This window comes from Diospyros lotus, chromosome 13 (assembly GCF_014633365.1).
Source record: "Diospyros lotus cultivar Yz01 chromosome 13, ASM1463336v1, whole genome shotgun sequence".
In the NCBI taxonomy this organism is placed as follows: Eukaryota; Viridiplantae; Streptophyta; class Magnoliopsida; order Ericales; family Ebenaceae; genus Diospyros; species Diospyros lotus.
Genome location: NC_068350.1, coordinates 26187941 through 26212690, shown reverse-complemented (window position 1 = coordinate 26212690; position 24750 = coordinate 26187941). Strand labels below are relative to the sequence as shown.

The 24750-nt window shown below is 37.0% G+C and overlaps 1 protein-coding gene and 1 non-coding gene across 2 annotated transcripts; one reads left to right on the top strand and one right to left on the bottom strand.

Annotated features, from left to right (window-relative positions):
• The first annotated feature begins 11026 nt into the window (after positions 1 to 11026).
• Positions 11027 to 11133, top strand: LOC127789372 (small nucleolar RNA R71). Its single transcript, XR_008020549.1, has one exon. It is a non-coding gene; the product is annotated as a small nucleolar RNA R71 (small nucleolar RNA).
• Positions 11134 to 20707: 9574 nt separating this feature from the next.
• LOC127788006 (solute carrier family 40 member 2-like) lies at positions 20708 to 24393 on the bottom strand. Its single transcript, XM_052316123.1, has 8 exons — positions 24035 to 24393; positions 23005 to 23155; positions 22524 to 22711; positions 21886 to 22377; positions 21573 to 21744; positions 21348 to 21485; positions 21142 to 21252; positions 20708 to 20980 (listed from the first exon to the last, which is right to left on the bottom strand). Exons 1-8 carry the CDS (start codon positions 24217 to 24219, stop codon positions 20858 to 20860), a joined length of 1560 nt encoding a protein of 519 aa, XP_052172083.1. The 5' UTR covers positions 24220 to 24393; the 3' UTR covers positions 20708 to 20857.
• Positions 24394 to 24750: the final 357 nt, after the last annotated feature.

The following is a 24750-nucleotide window of genomic DNA, read 5'->3' as shown; positions in this document are numbered from 1 at the left end:
CACTAGACATCATCTAAATCTAGCATTAGGGCACACAACACTAACAATATCCCACTTACACTAATGCTAATTTGTAACATAATACAACTAGTGTTTCACCATCGGTAGATATCGAATACCCATCTTTTCAAGATACCAATCTAGTTGTGATTGAGTCATAGCCTTGTTCAATAGGTCAGCTACATTATCTGTTGAATCTACTTTTTGCAATTGCACGTCTCCACGTGCGATAATCTCTCGAATAATGTGAAACCGATGCTCAATGTGTTTGGATTTTTTATGAGGCCTGGGTTCATTTGCTTGTGCAATAGCCCCATTATTGTCATAATACAAAGGTATTGGTGACAAAATGGATGGAACCACACCAACTTAAAAAAAAAAAATTCAAATCCTAATAGCTTCCTTAATAGCATCACATGTGGCCACATACTTGGCTTCATTGGTCGAATCCGCTGTGATTTCCTACTTGGAACTCTTCCAGCTCAGAGCACCACTATTTAAGAGAAACACAAAACCAGACATCGATTTACAATTATCAACATCTAATTGGAAATCCAAATCTATGTACCCATTAATATGGATATCACCATCTCTATAAACCAGGAGCATATCCTTAGTTCTTCACAAGTACTTCAGAATATGCTTAATGCAATCAATGACTCTTTCTCGGATCTAACTAATATCGACTAACGCCGGTTACAGTGAATGCAATATCTAGTCTCCTACATATCATTGTATACATAAGGCTTCCAATCGCCAAAGCATAAGGTACTTTACTCATACAATCTCTCTCTTCAAGAGTGTTTGGCAACATACCTTTAAAGAGATGAAATCCAGTTCAGACAGGCAATTGTTCTTTCTTGGAATTCAACATGCTAAATCTCTTTAGCATTTTCTCTATGTACAAGCTCTGGGAAAGACCTATCAACTTCTTGATTTTATCTCTATACAGTTTAATGCCCAAAATATAGGTAGCATCTCCCAAATCCTTCATGGAGAACACTTTTGACAATGAGGCTTTTGCAGATAACATCATGTCTATATTGTTACCGATAATAAGAATATCATCCACATATAAGACTAGGAACACAACATTGATATACACATGGTTCATTCAGATTTCTCATGTAACCAAACTCTTTGATCTTATGATCAAAACTCATGTTCCAGCTCATTGAAGCTTGATTCAGACTATAAATAGATCTCTTCAACAAACATACTTGATGTGGATCAGCAGATTCAAACCTACGTGGTTGTTCCATATAGATTTCTTCCTCAAGAAACCCATTGAGAAACGTTGTCTTAACGTCCATCTACTAAGTTTCATAGTCATAGTACAACATCATCCTAATGTACTTAAGCATCGTGATTGGTGAAAATGCTCATTATAATCAATTCCTTAACGCTGACTATGAGTGTAGTGCCAAGGGGATCATCCATTTTTATTGCTAGCCTGACGATTTAGCTAGATCGGGTGAATGAGATACGGGAGGCATATGTGGCGGGCAAGTGTATACATCTATGGATGAATAAAAATGGCCAGCCCAAGGGTTCTAATTTTTGAGATACGAGATGGCATTCTAAAGTTTCGGAGTCGAATTTATGTGCCTAAAGCTTGGGAGTTGTGTGGTTTCCTGTAAAGAGCCACAACAGAAAATTATGTGAAAAACCACGTCGTACCTTGTGAATTTTAAACTTGTGGTAAACACGAGTTAAGGTTAAAACGATATGTAATTGAGATGTTCAGGTAATAAGCTGTGTATTGTCTTAGTTACTTGATCGGTCAATAGCAAATTTTGAGGATGAAATTTCTTTAAGGATGGGTGAATTTAATACCCGAGATTTTCAAAGGACTCAAGTGTAATTTAACTTGGGTCGTAAATGGAATTTTCAGAAGATTTGGGGTTATAGTGTACTTTTTCAGGGTTATAAGTGACCGAATTAACTAGATGGAATACCTTAGAATTTAAATGTCTAAGGAAAAAAGTACATCATTGACAAGTGTCTTGAAATGTCATTTATGACACTAGACACGGTCATAATAGAGACAATTTTCAATGCAGGTATGATTCGACCTGAAAAATTGAATAATAGTAAGAGACTTTCGAAAGGTCAAAGGAACCCCGAGGGGATTCAATTTTTGCATAAGTGATATGACTTAATTGTATGCATAGCTTTATTTACTTTTCATCGGAACTTTATGCTATTTTTTCTATATAAAATGTGTATTTATATGAATTTTATATTATTTTAATATTTTTTGTAGGCATCCAATAGAGGAAATAAATTTGAAGATTTGGGCATAAAAAAGAAAAAAAGAAAAGAAAAGGATATTATAAAGTTAATTTCAAAATTAATGTTATAAATTAATATTATAATATAAATAAAAATAAATAAATATTTTAAATAACTAATATTATAATATAATTAAAATTATTATAATTAATAATATATTAAATATTATATTATATATTATCTTATATTTTTTATATATATTTAATATTATAAAGTGATAAATAATATATATATAATAATTGGAAGTCCACGTTGAGGAGGACTCAAAGCTACGTCGCATGCTCATGCTCCATATATATATATATATATGTGTGTGTGTGTGTGTGTGTGTATTATGATATTAGATGGGAGGAGAATTGATTTGGCAGAGGAGAGGAATTGGTAGGGCGGCGGAACCGTGAAGAAGAAGCAGGAATTGAAGGGCCGCAAGACGCACGGAACAGAAGCAGCAGGTGATGCACACCAGGTGGAAGAGAAGAATGGACACAGACCCCAGATTGTCAGATCCGTTTTATGCCAGATTTGTTTCAAATTTGGGCAGGGAGTTCCTATTTTTCTTTTGATTTTTATTTATTTTTATGAATTTCATTAATTCCATCATGCACTAACTTTACTTAACATGTTATGAATTATTGATTTTTATGGGTTGATCTTTATATCGTGATTTCAATTATTTATTACTTATTCTTAATGCGATTAAGTGATTTAACTATCATTTAATTGATTTTGTATTATAATTTAAGACGATTTTCATAACAGGTTGAAGTAATAAATTTCATAAGAGAGATAGTTGATAAATGATTTGATACTTGAATCTTATGAGGGATAATAAATTAGAACTTAACAATGAATTTGATTTGTTATAATTATTGAGAAATAGATTGATTGTTAACAAATTGAGATTTAATTAGGTTAATAAATCTTGGGAAAGAAGCTAACTAATTTAGATATTCACCCCATTGAATTGATAGAAACTCAATTGATTGAAAATTAGGACGAATTAATAAGTGGATTCGAAACACTCTAGTTACCTCCATTTTATCCAAGTTAAGTTATTTTTAAATTTGTGTTTAATTTCAGTTCTCATTAGTTTAATTTATTCAAATTCATCTTTTTTTTATAATATAAATAATATTAAAGTTAATCCAATTTTGATACTTAATCAAATTCGATTGACATTCTACTCATTCATTATATTATTTGCGCGATTCGTATGCTTGCGAATTAGCCTAACAAGTTTAATAGGAGCTCTCTGTCCAAAATTGGATTAAGTACCAAAATTGGATTAATTTTAATATTATTTAGACTATAAAAAGAAGATGAATTTTAATAAATTAAACTAATGAAAACTAAAATTAAACGCAAATTCAAAAACAGCTTAACTTGGATAAAATGGAGACAATTAGGGTGTTTCGAATTCACTTATTAATCTGTCTTAATTTTCAATCAATTAAGTTTCTATTAATTCAATGGGGGTGAATATCTAAATTGGTTAGTTTCTTTCTCCGTTAACAATCAACTTATTTTCCAATAATTATAACAAATTGAAATTCATTGTTAAATTTCAATTCATTATCCATTATAAGATTCAAGTATCAAATCTCTTATCAACTATTTATTTTATGAAATTTATTACTTTAACATGTTATGAAAATCATCTCTCTATCTCAAATCATAATACAAAATCAATTAAATGATGGTTAAATCACTCAATCTCGTTAAGAATAAGTAATAAATAATTAAAATCACCATAGAAAGACCAATCAATAAAAATCAATAATTCATAACAAGTTAAGTAAAGTTAGTGCATGATGGAATTAATGAAATTCATAAAAATAAAAAAAAGAAATTGAAAGAAAAATAGGAGCTCCCTGCCCTTAAATCTGGGACAAAATGGATCTGACAATTCGCGGTGCGCGTCCGTTCTTCTCTTCCACCTGGTGTGAGCTCCCTGCCCTCAAATCTGGGACAAAGTGGATCTAACAATCTGCGGTCCGCGTCTGTTCTTCTCTTCCACCTGGTGTGCGTCGCCCTCCTTCTGTTCCGTGCATCTTGCGACGCTTCAATTCCTGCTTCCTCTTCACGGTTCCGCCGCCCCACCAATTCCTCCTCTTTCAAATCAATTCTCCTCCCATCTAATATCAATTCTTCTCTTTCATATATTAGTTATTTAAAATATTTATTTATTTTTTATTTATATTATAAAATTAATTTATAACATTAATTTTGAAATTAACTTTATAATATCTTTTTCTTTTCTTTTTTTTTCATATCTAAATTTTCGAATTTATTTCCTTTGCTGAATTCCTACAAAAAATATTAAAATAATGTAAAATTCATATAAACACACATTTTATGTAGAAAAAATAGCACAAACTTAAGATGAAAAGTACATAAAACTATGCATACAATTAAGCCTTATCAAATATCTCAACACTTAATCTTTTACTTGTCCTCAAACAAAATAGAGAAACTCCATACTCAAAAGAACAAAACATGTATTTAGAATCATTCATCACATTAAAAGCCTTTGTTATATCTACATCTAAATCCTCAATCGAGAATGCAACAATAACGAATAAAGAGAAATTGAGCATACTCGCATTTCCTAGCTCAAGAATTAATACAAAATTCTAAACTCAATCATACTTTGTCATGTACCCAACACAATCGAATAATGCAACACTCATTCTTATAACCGTCTCATCTCACTACTACAAACAAAGGTAGCAAATTAGGGGTTTTCTTTTTTTATTATATAAATATATTTTTAACGAATGCATTTTATGCTCCATCTCACTCAGCATTATTCTCCCTATTTACTTAAACCTTGTTTAGGCCTAGCTCAAAAGGAACAATCACAAGAAAAACACTACATTTATTTTTCATGCATAGTCACACAACTTACACGACTTCGCAAAGAACATGTACTTCAACGATCATAAAAACATAAGTATGCTCAATCTTGTTTTATAAGATATTGTTCATTCAAAATCAAAGACTCAATGTTAAACACAATAAAGAATCCAAATACAAATCATGATTCCAAATAATAAGTTCTGTTTATTTTATCTTTCATTTTTTTTTTTTAGGCTTGGGGTTGGCCAAATGTGCACTTGATATAAGTTCCACCAAAATTTTTACATCAAAACACACATATGCAACAAAAAAAGCACATAACAATCAATAATTTTACCCCTGCCCCCCCCCCCCCCCAAACTTATTTAATACATTGTCCTCAATGTGAAGCAAAAGAACATGAAAGAAATACTCCCCTGAAATGTGAAAAAATGCCCACAAAAATTCTTTTTGTCTTTTCCTTTCAAACAATTGTTCATTAGGGAAGGATTCGTTGATGGATAGACTTTTCTCTTCATGAGAGTTCTCCCTTTCAAGTCTAAACAAATGCTCAGCTACCAAATTTTCAGCTCCCTTTTTATCTTTAATTTTCAAGTCAAATTCTTGCAATAATAAAATCCATATAATCAACCTTGGTTTAGCATCTTTCTTTGCTAACAAATATTTAATTGCAAAATGATCAGTGTATGCTATTGTTTTAGCTCCTATAAGATATGATCTAAATTTATCAAAAACGAAAACAGTAGCTAAAAGCTAATTTTTAGTGGTGGCATAATTCAATTGCGCATCATTTAAGGTCCTACTAGCATAATATATGACATGAAATTTCTTATCTTTTCTTTTCCCCAATACGGCTCCAACTGCATAGTCACTAGCATCACACATTAATTCAAAAGAAAGAGTCCAATCAGGTGAAGTCATAATAGGTGTTGAAGTCAATTCTTTCTTTATCCTGTCAAAAGCAAATAAGCACTCATTAGTAAATTCAAATAGTATATCTTTAATCAACAAATTACAAAGAGGTTTAGTGATTTTAGAGAAATCTCTTATAAATCTTTTGTAGAACCCTACATGTCCCAAGAAACTTCTCACTCCTTTAACAGTGGTAGGAGGTGGTAATTTTTCCATTGCTTCAACTTTTTCTCTATCCACCTCAATTCCTCTTGCTGAAACCTTATGACCCAACACAATTCCTTTATGCACCATAAAATGACACTTTTCCCCAAAACTCAAGAGAGATTAGCAAAACAATTGTCAAAAGAAACACCAAAGACTGGAAAATCATCCATAAAGACTTCAATAAAATTTCCAATCATATCATGGAAAATTGCCATCATACACCGCTGAAAAGTAGTAGGTGCATTACACAAACCAAACGGCTTTCTCCTAAAAGAAAAAGTGCCATATGGACATGTAAAAATAGTCTTTTCTTGGTCTTCAGGTGCAATAGGAATTTGTGTATAACTAGAATATCCATCTAAGACGCAATAAAATTTATTTCCAGCAAGTCTTTCAAGCATTTAATCAATAAAAGGCAGAGGAAAGTGATATTTTCTAGTGGCATTATTTAACTTTCTATAATCAATGCAAACACGCCACCTTGTGACTGTCCTAGTAGGAATCAATTCATTATTTTCATTTTTTACCACAATCATAGCTCCCTTCTTCGGTACTACTTGAATCGAACTCACCCAATTACTGTCAGAAATAGGATAGATAATTCTAGTATCAAGCCATTTAATAATTTCAGCCCTAACAACTTCTTGCATGTTTGGCTTTTATCTTCTTTGATGTTCAATAGATGGCTTAAAATTATCTTCCATTAAGATCTTATGCATGCAAAACAAATGACGAATACCTTTGATATCAGCAATAAACCAACCTAAAGCTCTAATACTCCTTCTTAATTGTAATACCCGAGATTTTCAAACTCAAATTTGAGGTAGTACTTAAGATTTTCAAGTTCAAATACTTGAGGAAATAGGGCACTTTAAGGAATTGTGGAAGCCTTGAGGGAAAAATTCAGTTTCTGAGCCTGGGGTAAAATCATAAATATTGAAGTTCGGGTAAAAGTGTAATTTATCCAAAACCTTGGGGTATTGGCGTAATAAGTCTATTTTTTGAGACCAAAAAGTGCAATTAAAAATTGTCCGGGGACTAAGTTTCAAGGGTCTAAGTGCAGTTACGTGAAAAGTTCGGGCCAAAGCGTCATTTCTTGAAATCTTAAAATATCTCTTTAAAATATCTTTGGATTTCAAACTTCAATCAAATGTAGATTTGGATCATTTTAAAGTCCAAGTCCAAGTCTTTGCTTAAAGTCCAAGTCTTCTCAAAGTCTTCCCCAAGTCTTTTGCTTAGCCTCCAAAAGTCTCCAAATCTTATCCTCAAGGACACATGGCAATCAACCATTGGCCATTTGGAAGATAAGATAAGGTCACATGATGGCTCATAATGACCCCCTGAGGTGGCATCGCATGATTGGCCAGGAAAAGCTTACTTAGCCTCCAAGTTTGGTAAAGTCTCCAAAACCTATCCTTAATGACACGTGGCAAGCATTCATTGGCCACTTGAAGATATGATTTGAAGCCTCATGATGACCTCGCAAGGTGGCGACGTGTGATTGGCTCGGGAAATCTATAAATATAAGGCCTTTGGGGGTATTCTTTTGGGCATTCAACAGGAGGAAAAGGAAGGGAGTTGGAGAGAAAAAACGCTACCAAAGGAAGGAGAAAATTCTTCCAAGAATGGGGAAGGAACTGCCTCGCTTGAAAGTTCAAGACCGGCACCATAGGTCGTGCCAAATGACATCAAAACCACGAGAAAACCATTCCCGCTCGTCGTAAATAGTGCTTCTTAGGGTAAACCTTCAAGGTGAGTAGTTTTCACATGCTTCTTGATTCTTCTTGATTATCCTTGATCTAATTTATGTCAGGTTGGTGGCTTACATCTCATGTTTCCTTGCTTCCGAGTATTTCTTTCCTATTTTGCTTGCATCACGGAGTTTGTTATTGTGGCTCGTCGATGGGGTTAAACATGATTACTCTCACGTGTGGCTTGTGGTTTGCACATCATATTTTCCTTGGTTTATGCACCGTACCTACTTGATATTCCTTAGTTTGTACATATTCCTTTTACTTTGTCTTCAACATGTTGTTTGGTGACAGTGGCTATTGGCGGATCGGGAATTTGTATATGATAATTGATCGCTTGTTGGTGAATTGTCACGATGATCGGGGGGGAAATCCAGTGCCTACAGGTGGGGTTGAGGGGTTAGACTCCAATCACGTGCCTACAGGTGGGGCTAAGGCGTTTCACACAAGTGCCGGCAAAGATGATGGAAGCTCGGGGGAACTTCTTGATATATTGCATTTTTGCTCTTGCATGCACTGTTTCCTTTCTTTCTTACCACTCACTTAGATGTAATTATCTAACTCGGGTGTTTCATACCCCTGGAACATTCAACGTTCTAGGTATGTTAAGCATATCAGGTACTCCAGGTTCCAGCGCAAGCAAGGATTCAGATGTGGTGTGCTTGACTGACTTAGAGTTTGATTTATTTGTGTATCCATGTAATCCCAATATTGTAATGTAAATAGCAGTTAAGATACTTAAGGATGGATGATGTTTGTGTGCGGTTCTGTGGCTGTACCGCAAAATTTATGTATTTGTGAAGCTGCTATAACTTTATGATATGTGGGTGCATGACGGACTTTTATTTAAACTTGTAGAAATCCTAGCTATTTAGCATACTCAGGTTCGATCCTTGCTTCCATTGATAAGGGATTTTCAATAACGTCCAAGGTCATTATTAGCATATAATGAATATCTTATTGCTTCATTGTGTAATTGAAAAGTAGGGCGTTACATTAATACATTCAAAAGTTCTTCTTCCTCTTCTTTTATCAAATGTGCAGAAATAATAACAGGAATAGTAGAAAACTTACCTAGTAATACATACCTCAAATGTGATGGTAACGGTTTTAATTCAAGCTTAGGAGGTACGTCAATAGAAGGTCGAGATTCTTTTCTTAGTTGCTCAAAAGCCTTCTTTTCATCTTCACTGTACTGATCAGTTCCATTGGGCTTTATAACAGTGTTTTGCGCATGTTTCAGTTCCTGCATGTCACCACTTTCAATAGTCAGTAGTTCTTCATCTAATGGCTCATGCAAAGTATCAACATATTCATCCACACAATGATCAAGAACATTAATTCTTAAACAAGAGTCATCATCATTCAATCCTTTAGAAGCCTAAAAAACATTAAAATTCACCTCTTTAGACCCTATTCTCAAAGTTAACTTACCTTGTTCAAGATCAATTAAAGCTCTACCTATTGCAAGGAATGGTCTTCCTAAAATCAATGATATTTCCCTATCCTCTTCCATTTCAAGCACAATAAAATCAATAGGAAAAATAAATTTAGCAACTTTAACAAGGACATCTTCTATCATTCCTATGGGATGTTTAATAGACCTGTCAGTAAGTTGCAAGGAAACAAAAGTATGCTTAATTTCACCAAGGCCTAGCTTTTTAAACAAAGAATATGACATCAAATTTATGCTAACACCTAGATCACAAAGAGCTTTATTAAATTCACAATTTCCAATAATGCATGGTATAGTAAAACTCCATGGATCTTTCAATTTCTAAGGCATCTTGTTTCGGATAATGGCGTTGCACTCCTCAGTAAGCATCATTGTTTCATTCTCATCTAGTCGCCTTTTCTTTGATAGAATTTCCTTCAAGAACTTTGCATAACTTGGCATTTGAGCTAGTGCATTTGCAAAAAGGAATGTTAATATGCAATTTTTTAAACACATCAAGAAATTTGACAAAATTCTTATCTTCATTTTCTTTTTCAATCTCTGAGGGAAGGGAACATATTTCTTCATATTTTCAACCTGCCTTGCATCTTCCTCATCTTTTCGTTTCTTTTCTTCCTACACTATTTTTCACTTCGGTATCCACTTTGTAGTTTCAGTCGACCACTAATCTTCAAATTTTAACTTTTCTAATTTAGTCGCATTTCGGTCGCAATCGCTGATGGACCGATCAACTGTTTCTGAGAAATTATGTCCACCTTCTTCTGGTTCAGCTTCTTCTTCTTCATCTTGCCCCACTTTCTTTCCATTCCTCAATTTTATTACTTTGCATTGCTCTTTTGGATTATTTTCTATTGTGCTTAGCAGCGTTCCTTGAGCTCTATTGTTCACCATATTAGCTATTTGGCAAATTTGCATTTCTAGATTTTTGATGATAGCTTGTTGATTTTGAAACATAGTGTCTATCTTGGCCATATAATCTGAAGTCGTCTTAGCTATTGTAGCCACTAAATCTTCCAATGAAGGCTTCTTTTCCAGCTGTTGGAATCATGTTAGAGGCTTCAACACATTTTGATTATTGGACCATGAAAAGTTGGGGTGATTCCTCCATCTTGGATTATAAGTGTTTGCATTGGGATTGAATTGTCTTCCTCCTTGATTAGCCACATAGTTGACTTGCTCAGATGGTTGAGGTACAAAAGATATCCTGTCTTAACACTCATGGGTAACATGAGGACCTGCGCAAATTTCACATACCTACACACAAGATTGAATAGAGTTAATATTTAACTGGTTGATTTTCTTAAAAAGATTATCTACCTTTGGATTCAATGTTGTCATCTCATCAATCTCATGTACTCCAGCTATTCTTCTTGGCATAGATCTTTCAGATGACCATTGATAGTTGTTGTTGGCCATCTCTTCGAGAAGGTTATAAGTTTCATCAGTCTCTTTTCCCATTAAAGCTCCTCCTGCAACTACATCAATAGTAATCTTGGTGTTATGATTTAAACCATTATAAAATGTTTGAACCATTAACCACTTTGGAAGCCCATGACGAGGACATCTTCTTAACAACTCTTTAAACCGCTCCCATGCTTCATATAAATTCTCCATGTCTGCCTGCATGAAATTGGTTATATCATTCCTCATCGTTGCAGTTTTCGCAGGTGGAAAGAATTTATTGAGAAATTTATGTGCCAAATCATCCCATGTTGTAATAGACCCTGCAGGCAAAGAGTTCAACAAACACTTAGCTTTATCTCTTAATGAAAAAGGAAATAGCCTAAGTCTAACTGCATCATTAGAGACACCATTTTGCTTAAAAGTATCACAAATCTCCAAAAAATTAGCCATGTGAGTATTGGGGTCATCACTCGGTAACCCGCTAAACTAAATAGAGGCTTGAATCATTTGAATAATAGCTGGCTTAATCTCAAAATTATTTTCCCCTATATTTGGTCTAGTGACGCTAGAGGGTGTTCCTTGAATAGAGGGCATAGCATAATCCCTTAAAGCTTTAGCTTGCTCATTCCTATTCTCCACAATTTCGTCTCCCATGTTTTGTTGAGACAAACTTGCTTTTTCTTGCTCTCTTTTGTTTTTCCTTAACTTCTTTGTTGTACGTCTGATTTCTAAATCGAGAGTAACTTCTGTCTTATCAGAACGTACCACACACTAATGTAACCTACAAAGAAGAAATAGAATATCACAATGGTTAAAAACTTGATTTTTTTAATTATTATTTTTTTGAACACTCAAAAATGCAAATAAAAATGCAGTAAAAGAGAACACAAAGATGAAAACAAACAACTAAAAACAATTAATGTCTAAACTAATATTCAAGTTAATTAGTATTGATATTAATACCAATCCCCGGCAACGATGCCAAAAACTTGTTAGTCTAATTCGTAAGCGTACGAATCACATAATTAATATATTGAATGAGTAGAGTGTCGATCCCACGAGGATTGGATTAAGTACCAAAATTGGATTAACTTTAATATTATTTAGACTATAAGAAGAAGATGAATTTGAATAAATTAAACTAATGAGAACTAAAATTAAACGCAAATTTTAAAACAACTTAACTTGGATAAAATGGAGGCAGCTAGAGTGTTTCGAATCCACTTATTAATCCGTCTTAATTTTCAATCAATTGGGTTTCATCAATTCAATGGGGAGAATATATAAATTGGTTAGCTTCTTTGCCAAGATTACTAACCTAATTAAATCTCAATTTATTCACAATCAACCTATTTTTCAATAGTTATAACAAATCAAAATTCATTGTTAAGTTTCAATTCATTATCCCTCATAAGATTCAAGTATCAAATCCCTTATCAACTATCTATCTTATGAAATTTATTACTTCAACCTGTTATGAAAATCACCTCTCAATCTCAAATCATAATACAAAATCAATTAAATGATGGTTAAATCGCTTAATCGCATTAAGAACAAGTAATAAATAATTGAAATCATGGAAAGAAACCCAATTAATAAAAATCAGGAATTCATAATAAGCTTCATCTCAAACCCTAGTTAAATAAATTTAGTTCATGATGGAATTAATGAAAACCCAAAATAATAGTGGGAGCATAAGAGAATTAATTAAATAAAAAGGAAGAAGAAAGAAGTTCCCTAGCCTAAATCTGTTCCAGATCTGGGTGTTGGATCTACTGCCAACCCGTGCACCCTTAACAGCGTTGCATGCGCTTCTTCCTTCTCTGTCCAATTCTTTCCCTACTTCTTGTTGCATGCGCCTTGCTTTCGATTTTCAACGCAGCAACCTCCAATAAGGAACAACCCTGAAATGGTTTCAGGTTAAAACAAAAGGATTCGTGATAGAATCATACATTCATGCCTAAGTGTAAATTCTTAATCTTGCCTGAGAGGGGTCGAAAAGATATTTTTTTCTGAATCTTTGGTGTGAAATGAATAGTTTAGAATTTATGGGTCTTAATGGAATTATTGGAAAACTCAAAGGCTTCAAGGAAATGGCTAAAATGGCATTTAGAAGAAGCTTGTGGGGTAAAAGTGTAATTTTCCAAAACTTTGGGGCTTAAGAGTAATTTCTCAAAGTTTGTGGGTGACCAGGTGTGATTTTCTAGAACTTGAGGGCTTGGGGGAAACATGGATAAAGTGCAAAGAAGAAAAAATGGAGGGACCACAAAGCAAGGCCAGTGTGAAACCTACCATGGCTACGAGCCACAAAACGGCCTCCGATAGAAGGCCATATCTGGCCTGGATGTGACCACCTAGGGCCATCATGGCCTAGGCCGAGGCTGGTGTAGTTAGGTTGCTATGATTGGCCAGTATCAGGGTCGAAAATAGCTATAAATAGCTGGGTATGGCTGAGGGTTTTTCATTCAAAACTTGGGTTTAATTCGTGCGTATTTTTGAGAAATCGTAGGGTTTTCATATAGGGTTTTGATTCTGGAAGGTTTGAAGCATTTTCATGTGGTTTTGAGGGAGATTTGATGCTTGGCTGGAAAAATGCGAGGGTCATCGGAGGTAGATTGCAAATGGCCGATTTAAGCTACCTCAGCTGGTTGTTTCGAGCTAAGGTTGGTTCCATGGGGTTCGGAATAGTCCATAGGCCAAGAAGAAAGGAAGAAATCGGGCATCGATGTAAGCTAAAGGTAGCCAATGGCGAAGTGGCTACCAGAGAAGACAATCCACGTGAGGTGCACGTGCGGATCCCATGCTCAGCACATATGCCCAGCCCCTGAGCAGGTATTTATTTTGGAATTGTCGAGGGAGAAATAGGGAGAAAATAAGTGGAAATTATGCAAAAATTATGGATAGATAGATGTTGATATTCTTTTGAATAAATATGATGTCCAAGGATGATCGAGGCTCGAAGTTAAGTAATTATACAATTAGTGAGGCCAGGCATGAAAAACGAAGGTAAGCATGAGAATCGAGGCATTCTAAGATACGTTCGAGGTGAGTAGTTCTACCAAAAAACTAGTTTTGTTGCATATGATTTTTTCACAAACTTATACATGTTATGTTTTGCCTCTATTGAGCATGATATTCACGAAGATTGCTAAGTTATATGTAATTTATGTGCATCTTGACATATCTGTACATGTATTATTGCATCGATAGTTGTGATTTTTCACTTGGCATGATATTGTTGGCATATTGATACTTGTGAAAGGGATGGGATGTTGCCCTGATAATGCAACTGTAATTCCCTAAGGGTGTTTGCCGGAATAACGTATAGGTGTCTCCCATGTCATGTGTGCATGCTAAGATGACTCTACCTAGGGTTCTGTGCTAGGCTGGATTGTCAGGGAAGTTACACTAGGGTGTTTGTTTGTTCATGTCCGTGTATCATGCATTCATATAATTGTTTTGAACCCTCACTTAGATGATTCAGCATCAAACTTGGGCTATGCCTCTAGAACATTCAAATGTTCCAGTTGGGACTTGCAGCAAAGGCAAGGAAGGGGTTGAGATGTAACGGAAAAAGATAATGTGTCTGATAGGTTTAGCAAGTCATTCTGGCATTTTTCTTCTTCATGAAGATTCAGATATGTTTTAGTCATGTTGAGAAACTTATGTTCCGTTAGTGGGCAGTTTTGTAAAATAAAGGAATGTTATGTATTACGAATGATGTTTGAGAAACGATCTTGTAATATTATTATGCTTCAATGTCATTTGGAGGTATCTTTTGAGTATGTTGGAGGTATTTAATTGTTATCGCTGAGAAATGAGACTCTATGTATATTTTCTAAGAAAATGTCATGTTAATCAAATGGTATGGTTTCTTATGTTATGATTAAAGTGATTATGGTTATGTACCATATTAGATTTCGATTCTTGCTTCCGCGTTTGTAATGATATGTTGGGGGATTTTTTTCGAAATACGGTACTTAAGGTGTTAAGGGATGTATCGTGGAAAGAGAATGTGTATTTATATTATGAGCCCCAGCATAATGACACGCCTTAGAGAGAGCAAGGTGTTACACTAGTCGCCCAAATCGCACCCAATCAGACAAAACTGATTAGGAGAGAGAGAAAAGACAAAGGGGCAACAAGGACGCATGTTGTCGCCCCTCTCGTCCTCTTGTCATCCTTCCATGCCACGTGTCCCAAAACCATTGCAAATATGACTAATCAATCAAGTAATTTGTGACCCTCTACAACAAAAATGGTCGATCATTCCAAAGGAGCTGTCAACCGTTTGGCTTGACTAGTTGATAGAATCGATCAACAGCCTTCAAGGGTTATCGACCGTTTTTCCTCCCATTCGACCAAGTTTCCATAAATTGCATCGAGGCCTCCTATTGACACTTAATGACCCTTTCACCATCCCATGATGAAACCAAGGCCTTGTTAACTCTTAACGGCATGCCTATCAACCCTTGACAGTTGTTCCTAATTATTTTAATCATTGAACCTGATTCGTTAACTCTTAACGGTGACGTCATTAACTTTTAATAATGATTTCAGCTTTAATTGCTTAGTTAACCACCACACTTGGATATGCATGTGATCTTCTAGGTTCACTACTAAGCAGAAAATGGGATACGTTAACAACTTTGACCCTGACCAAATATTTTGGTTTACAACAAGGATCCCTCTATCTCCCCAATGTACCTCGAAAGGCCCTGAATGACAACTAGTATTTTGTCAAGGTAATCCTATCAGTAATGAAGTCTTACTTCAGAATATAACCTATTTCGGTTTTTGATTCCCATGTACTATAATCCCTCTATCGGTTATCATCCCAATTGAGTGAGAGTCATGGGCTAATCAAACTCACTAATTGGATAGCTATGCTAAAATCAGTGTGGTGAGATTGAGATGACACATCAGAACTCCTTCAAACATTGGAACACTTTCCAATCGAGTGTACCCTAGCCAAGAGTTTCTTCAATCAAGACCACCATTGATTACATAGGATGTTCAACTCATGCCAGAGGTCAACGAATCCCATTAGCAATCACCTGCCTCCATATGCCACTACATAGAGACCACATAGTACCTTTCTCCCACCCAATAACTGGATGGTTCTTAGCAACGATAAATCCCTGACACCGACATACAAGACAACTGTGTTACCTTCGGTCTAAGGACCAGTAACATAATTGAAGCCTGTGATAGATCATAAATCCTCTCAGTCATGTGATATATCACGTGCCTCACATTCAGTAGATGTTCCACTAACATCTACCCACATGTATACTATATCTATCTCATATGTAAGACCCCATATTACGTAGTGTTGAGTGTAACACCCTATTTTTCCCAGGGCATTAGATAACGTAAGATTTCGGGGATATATTTTTTTTCAACAGAAACTCAACACATAAATAGTTCCCCGACAATCCCGTTACACCTTCTCAGTATATCAACTCGGAATCATTAATAGACTAAGACATGTATCTCAAATGCGGAAGCTAGATCGAAACCTCAAATGGTATACAACCGAAACCATCTTATTCATAACTTTAAAGTCAAACCATCGTTTTACATGACGTCAACAAAATATACAACATAATTGAAAATGACATACTATAAACTATCCACTAATCGTCATCACTCCTCGGCAATCCCTTTTCCTTTCGCACTGCTGCCTTCACGTGGAACGTTTGAATATTCCAGGGACATAGTTCAAATTAGATGATGAATCATCTAAATGAGAGTTCAAAACACGTTTTCATGAATGTATGCAAGACATGAAAAAACCAACACAACCTGACAAGCCATAGCCCAAGAGAATCCCACACAACACTTAACCTAACCATGGGGAAAGAACAATCTTTCTAAAGGCAACATCACCACACTGACACATTTACACAACACAGTCCTAGCTTAAGAGGGGAAAAGTCAACGCACCCTAACACCTCAGGAGCAATCGTTACCACTCTCGGCCTAGGAGAGTCACATCAACGCAAGAACCCAGCTCACCACAATTACGTTAGGGATTACGTTCCCACTCAAAAACATGAAGGAACCATTACTCAATCCCAACTCATATCCCATATGGATCACCAATCGTCCTAATGAACCTTCCCTGGCCATACGGCCCGGCATGGAAACCTAGGCGGCTATCTCGGCATGCACACTAGCACAAGATACCCATATACATTATTCCGACAACACCCTTGGGGAATTGCGGCTACATTATCAAGACAACATTCCAGGCTGACATCTCATATGAACAACACAAAACGCATGACAATGCCACATATCACAACTCAATGTATCATAAAAACAATATTTTATGAACATCATTTATTGCATAAAACACAATGCACGTGTATAAAACGTTTTGGGACGAACCTCCCACATGAAACCAACCGTCATCGGTTACCGTTCGCATGCAACATACCATTTTGCATGAAATCATAACACATTTAGGTAGCACAAATACCAAGTTGTTAGGGTAGAACTATTCACAATAAAACAAGTTTTGGGGCGAACACTCACCTTGAACGTATACAAATCACCTCGATCCTCATGCATGATTTCGATTTGCTTGCCAACCTCCAAACACACGTACGTATACTCAACCTTGAGCCACAACACTCCCTAAATATCATTTTTATTTAAAGGAGCGTCAAAATCCATTTTTCCTTTATTTTTCATAATTTCCTCTATTTTTCTCCTAGTTTTCACATTGATAATTCCAAAATAATTATCTTCTTAAACATTTTTCCAAATTTTTCAACATGATAATTCTTAAAATAATTTTAGAAAAATATTAAAATAAAATTCAGAAAATACCCTTGTCCCACACACCTAGCACGTTTTTGCGCGTGAAAGATAGCGCGTGCAGCTCATGCGCCAACCTTCTTCCTCGCTTTCGGCCGCCGGTGACTACTCTGATGGCCAATCTAAGCACACCTCCTTGAAGCTCTCTCCAAGTTGATCCCAACAGCACCCTTGGTTACCTAAAAGGTCACCGAAAAATGCCCCAAACGGGCAGTTGTAGGCGCGTCTTCCGCCAAGGTTCGAACAACTTCCAAATGAACACCAAACGCTCTCGAATGCTCTAGAAATGATGTCCATACAACAAGGAGCAAAAGCCCTCTATTGGTTTCCCTCGATTTACCAACATTATTGTTTCGAGATGTCATTTTCTTACCGAGCTCGAGTCTTTTCTGCCTACGAATCATCCAGAAATGGTGTCAATGACCCCAGCTATCTTATTGTTTGAGGGCAGTCCAGCATTCCACCTTTCATCCGCTCACGATTGCTTTTGGGGGCTACGGCTTCTTCACCTGTCCGAAGATCGTTCCTGTAAGTGAATTGGCAGAGGTGGCCTTCCCTAACCAAGCCCTTGATTTGGTCCTTTAAGGCAGCATATTCTTCGATTATGTTCTTGAACATGCAATGATAATCACACCGCTTGCTGGTACCAATGTTGTCACATGAAGGTAATTGCTCGTTGGTGTCTAGGAGCAGGATAACCCTTGAGTTGTAAACCTCCTAAAAAATTCAGTCTCATTTGGTTGTAAGGGGAGTATATGTATCGTAGCATAACCGAGATGGTTCAAGGATCCAAGCTGGTTCCCTTCATCCCTTATTGTGGTCTCTATTTTCTTGTCTTCGGCCAGGGTCCCTTTCGGAATAGCGCTAGTACCCAGTAGAAGGACCCGGCTGGTGGATTGGTTGTGGCTAAATATCATTTTGCCGGGCAGCTAACACTTCCTCCATGTGTATGTAGCCTGTAGCCCATTTCTTAAGATCGTCTAGGTCAGCTAGGGGCTTTCGAGCTAGTAAGTGGACAAAGGATCCTAGTTTCAGCCCGGCCATAATAGGGTATAGGGAAACTGTATCTCTTATTTGGATGGCCTCCTGGTTGAACTTGTGCCGAAAAACTTGGAGTGGCTCGTTTACTCCTTGCCTCAAGTTAATGAGGCTTGCCAATGTTTTTCAGTGTGCCCAACTAGTGGAGAAGTGGGTAAGGTAGCGTTTGGTTAGCTCAAAAAAGTCATGGACAATTTGGTCCCAGGGAGGAGAAATGCATTGCACATGATTGGATTTGTGCTTCCACTCAACAACATCGCGACATTGAACAGGGCTAGGTGCTCCTGGGGGTCAATAGTGCCATCATATGGCTCTAAAGTACCAGGGAGGTAGAAACCATCCGGCAAAGGTACAACCATGATGAACTCTGAGAAAGGATGACCTGAGGAGTAAAGGGGTGTAGAAGATGGGGGAATAGGGGTGTGGGTATCCTGGTGGTGGCGGTTACCCTCTACATCGTTGTCAACCCTTTCACTGCATTGGTCACGTTGTTGATTTTGGGTTAACTCCACAACTTGGTTTTGAAGCTGTTGGATGGTTTGGAGGAGCACTTCCATGGTTGCTTGGGTTTTCTGGGTTGGGAACGCTTCTGGTTCTGACCATGGTAAGATAGTTGAGATTGGTATGGAATGTTTTTTGTGAAACTTATGGGGTAGGTACATTTTATAAGGCCCCATGATGGTCGAAGACAGGCTTGCAATGGCAAGGAATAGGCTCCAGTGATCGATCCATCGAGGGGTGGCTGACACCTACAAGCACTCTGACGCTCAAGTAAGTAAAAAAGCAAGTTGGCAGAGTATCAGTAAACTAAAGAATAATATACCTTGACTTTAGAGAGAACTAGTCTATATAGAGGGAAGAAAGGTCTTCCCGCATGCATGTTTGCATCGGGCGTTGCAGGGTGATAGGACTGGATATTCGGTGCCGACAGGGCTCTCTGACGATAGCATGGTGGCGACGGAACCCTCATTAATAAGAATGAGATCTGTCATTAATGAGAATCGACGCAGAAGCATCCAGCACACAGTGGTGATAATGATTGTCGCAGATTGACACAAGGCCAAGATTGAGTCGTGGGCCGAGATTGGGTTGAGATTGGGCCGTGAGTCGAGATTAGGCCAAGATGGAGTCGGATTGGGCCGTGGGCCAAGACAGAGCTTGGTTGGGCTGGGTTGATTAGGTTGGTACGGTCCAAGGTCCTCCTCAGACAAGCTTCACTCAACAAATTCCTCTTCTTGCATTCACCTTCTCATGGCAGGCAACGGCAACACTAGCGACGCAGCCGCAAACTTGACTCCTCCTTTAGCAAGCAACATTCAGCCGCAAACTTGACTCCTTCTTTAGCAAGCAGCATTACGTCTCTCCGCCCTCTCATCTCCTTTAACCAGATCAACATCAACGGCTATCAATTGCACAAAACCTCAATTTTTGGGCTCTCTCTTTCAATCGATGACGAGCTACTTCTTCAAGCCCAAAAATGGCCGACGACGGTGAACTGCAACAATGCCTCACCCCCGGCGACCTTGTTCTTCAACAGCCTCATTCGGTGTTCTCTAATTTCCTTCGCCTTCAATGGCGGTGGACCAAAACAAAGCGAGAATGGGGGAGCTTGCGACTCTCGGCGGCCACGATGGATCAGGCCTCCTTTAGGTGGTGTAGCGGCGGCGGCGTGACTCGCGGTGGTCAACCAGAGCATAATAAACTCCTCTGTTCACCTTTTTTTTTTTTTTTTTAATTCAATTTTCTGTAGCCTTTTCTCAAACCCATATTTTGTAAATCGCAACCAAATTACTTCGCTCCTATTAGACAGATTCTGATAACCTGATTTGGGTTGAGATTAGAATTTGTCTACATGGGATCGTTCACAACCAAAGGTCAAATTTTAAAGATGCAATTAATTTTTGAGAAATGTGATCTAATTAACATACAAAGTGGGGTTGCTTAAGACTCCCATTCCTATTTCAATCCCATTCAATTTGTTTCATGGAATTTATTATGTTAAAGAAAAGCAATCCAAAGTTTAGCATCAATAGGGAAAGGAAGAGGCCCCTGAAGGAGCCACAATATTTACATATTATATTCACCAGATGTGAATTTGTAGTAGTTTTTAAAATCTAAACAGCTTCTCCCAATGAATGAGGTGCTTCCGCACTCGATAAATGTGCACGCTATAAAGCCCTGCAGCAGTTGTCACTAGCACGAAGGATATCATCGTTAACTTCCAGAAATCCTGTCATGACAATATTCAACTCTTTAGAACAACGATCACAATTCTATATATATATATATATATATATAAGCAAGTGCCAATGCATATGAAACATGAGGAAGCTTAGGTGGATGGCCGTAATTTGTAAAACAAAGTGGCAATTGGCATGAATTAACGATCACCTGGGGATTGGAGATGACTATGCCCATGACATAGGTCATCAAATCGAGAACAGACTGGAGGGAATTTTGTACCCCCCCTACTACAATGCGATCCGATTCAGGAACTTGATCCTGTCCAATTAGTCACAAACAATAAACATATCAAATCCCAATCCCACTAAGTAGAGTAGAGGGCTACATGCCTGCCCATGGCCTTTCTGTATTACCTGCATCTGTTGAATGACGGACAAGTCGAACATCCAGAGGCCGAGGCGTGAGGCAGCCACACCGCCCATCAACATATACGCTGATGCGAGTCTCTTTTGCACCCATATCGAAGCCAAGCATATCAAGAGGCATGCCCACTACATGCAAAGCCATATAGAAGATAACATAAATCAAAATTCACATGAGATCATCGTCAACAACAGCTCAAACTGAGCCACTTTTACCTGAGACCAGATGGACCAAAGTCCTGTTCTAAGCGTCGAAATTCGAGACTGCAAGACGGGATACAGAAATGTTGCAGCTATTCCTACTGTAGCACTCACTCCGCGCGCTATTCCAATCACGAATGCAGGTATACCCTCCCATTCCAGTGTTGCTGTCATTAGAGTTCCAAAGCTGCAATGCAAAACAGTTTTTTGTTCTTCCCATTAATAGTGATTTAGAAGCTTACCATTTCAAATTGAACACGCATTTGAACTGTGTATGGACAATCATTTTTTATAAAACCAAATGATCTTATTATTATAATCAACTAACCTGAGAACCGTAAAAAACAACAAAGCAAGAGACAATCCTGGGAGTACCACATCTTGCTCCAAGTATACTCTCCAGCCACTTATGCAGGGGATCTTGGACAATCGCCTTATCATCTTCGTTTTCCAGTTGCTTTCAGGCAGATTCGGATCATTCCCAACATTAAAAAGCAAGTTGCTCTCCTCCACGGAAGTAGATGGACTTTGTCTTTCTTCTAGCATCGGAGAACCTCTGGATCTGGAGAGCCTCATTTTGTTCCTTTCCCTTAGAGCCGGGATCCCGTTGTATACGGACATTAAAAGCCAATATTGCAGGCAAACGGAGATGACATTCCAAAGTGACAAAGCCAGTGCAGATGCTTTTAGTGATATGAAGCTGATGATGAAACCGGTCAACACAGGTGCAAATAGCTTACAAATCAAATCTATCCTTCTGATAACTGAGTTCAGCTCTGTCAAAACATTCGGAGGCTGTCCTTCTGATATCACCACTACCCTGTAATTTCAACACAACTTTCAATAAATCCGAAGAAGGAAGCATTAGATTCCTCCAAAACTTGTTAGTTAAAATGGATGTGTAAGTTGGAAACTGAACTAGAATTTCAATCTCTTGATTTATAAGCCTATAGTTGATGCAATCACCATTCTCTTTCGATCAAGATGGTCCCGGCAAGAGTGGAAAGCACGCCAATGGCTCCAGAAATATTGGTCAAAATTACGAGTGAGACAAAAGCTGTGAAAGATAGATCCAAGTACACCAGCAAGGCAAGCACAGAGCCTCCAGCAACTATAAAAGATAGATTCTGCATTAATGACCAAAGTTGGACGACCTGCCATTAAAAACCATGCAAGCATTATTAACCATCGACAAAACTACAAAATCAAACTAGCACAACTCTATTCATTTGAAATTTGCCAATCACCCTTTTCCCGATTCCAGGTCATTAATTCTTCTATAAAAATTGTCAGAAAATACATGTAAACATTTGATTCAAAGCTTGGCAGTTTGAATTTTTTCTGTAACTCAACTAGAGGTATGAGATCTCCGAAATGTTCATCCATGGAGGAACAAATTCCCCAAACATGTACTAGATAATGGAAATTGGAATAGGAACAGAGTAACCTTGACATATGTTAAGCTATCAACCCATTGCCCAACAAGGGGGCCGAACAAGGCGGTAGAGGCAGATTCCACCACACCATAAACAGCTGCTAGGAGCAGTGAGTTTGGCATAAAATCAATCATGTATAAACCAACAGAGAACTCCCACATCCTGCATGAGCATCATATACAAATATTCATCAACTTAAAGGTTTTCAATCTCATATAACAAAGAATAAAAATGATACTAATTCTTCTTGAAATTTCGTACAGAAGAGGAGAAAGAAGAAAACACCAATATAAAGTGTTCCTAGTTTATATATAGTGTTTTAGTTTTCTGTGGGAGAAATAAAAACCATTACTACTGTACAATTCTGCATGGAAATTCTTTTCAAATATTCCATTTTTATGGCATTATTGCCGATGAATAGTCCTACAAGAAGGAACTTTTGGGATTTTTTTTTTTTTTTTGGAATAAAATAGCTGTCTTGAAATTACCACCTATCACACCGATATTTTATTTTTGCACTAAAGTAATACCCCCACTACCATTTAATGGGAGGCTTCTAATTATTGTTGTTGTTTGCACTAGAGTAATTAATGGGACCCAAACTAGCATGAACTTCCCAAGCATCAATTAATCTGTTATGTTATAGGAATGATGATCGGCAAGTGGTCAGATAAATTGACCATTTGACCAGATTGAAGTCATTGATATTTGGTGAGCAACCATCTGACCAGATTGAAGTCATTGATATGTGGTGAGCAACTGTTATCTGTGTCATCTTGAAACACGGCAATCCTAAACCCAGGACCAAACGACTAAGAAGAAGTAAAACATTAAAAATAGAACCAAAAAAACAATGGAATTACATATGTAAATCGAAATCAAAAGAATGGGATAAATTTTATTCCCAATACCAAACAACAAACTGTGAAAATATTGGCAAGAGAACAAACTTGTGAATATAAATTGATCAGTAATGTCAGAAGAAGAATGGGCTGCTATTTATAAACCCTAAATCAGAGAGAGAGAGAGAGAGGGATTTGCCTGGCACTCCATCTGGACAAAAAGTGGCCAACACAGAGATAGAGGAGAAGAGATTCAGGAAAAGAAGGCTGTTGGGGAATTAGAAGCGGCTCATTGATCATCGCCGCCATGTTATCTTCTTCTTCTTCTTCTTCTTTATATTTCATCCGCGATATATCGTAGTCTTCTCCCATCGTCATCATCATGGTCTTGATGATGATGCATGGCTCGTAAATCGTATCAACACTTTGGATCGATCAATGAAAGATCTCTTTCTCTCCTTCAGTCAGGAGTACAGCCCGGCCGCTCGTACGAACAAAGCCTCTTAAAGAGTATCCGAGTTTCAATATTTACTATGGTTCCATCTACTACTAACCGCTTAGCATCATATCTTCCTGCAATATATATATATATATATATGCAGACAATTACAGCCAACCAACCAAGAGGAAATATCCATATATTAATGATATTACTATATTTACATAATATTATAATTTAATCACACATAAGTTATCATATGTGTAAATTTTTGAGTATTTGCATGATTTTTGATAAATTTTAAAAAAATAAAAGTAAAACTCAATTCAGCCACCCAAAACCAACGCACACACGACAGACCCATAATTAGTAGTAATACCACATTAACATAATAATATTTTACTGTCCCACAGCAGGGACAGGCTTACGTGAGAGATGGAGTGACTTACAACACATATATATATATATTATATATA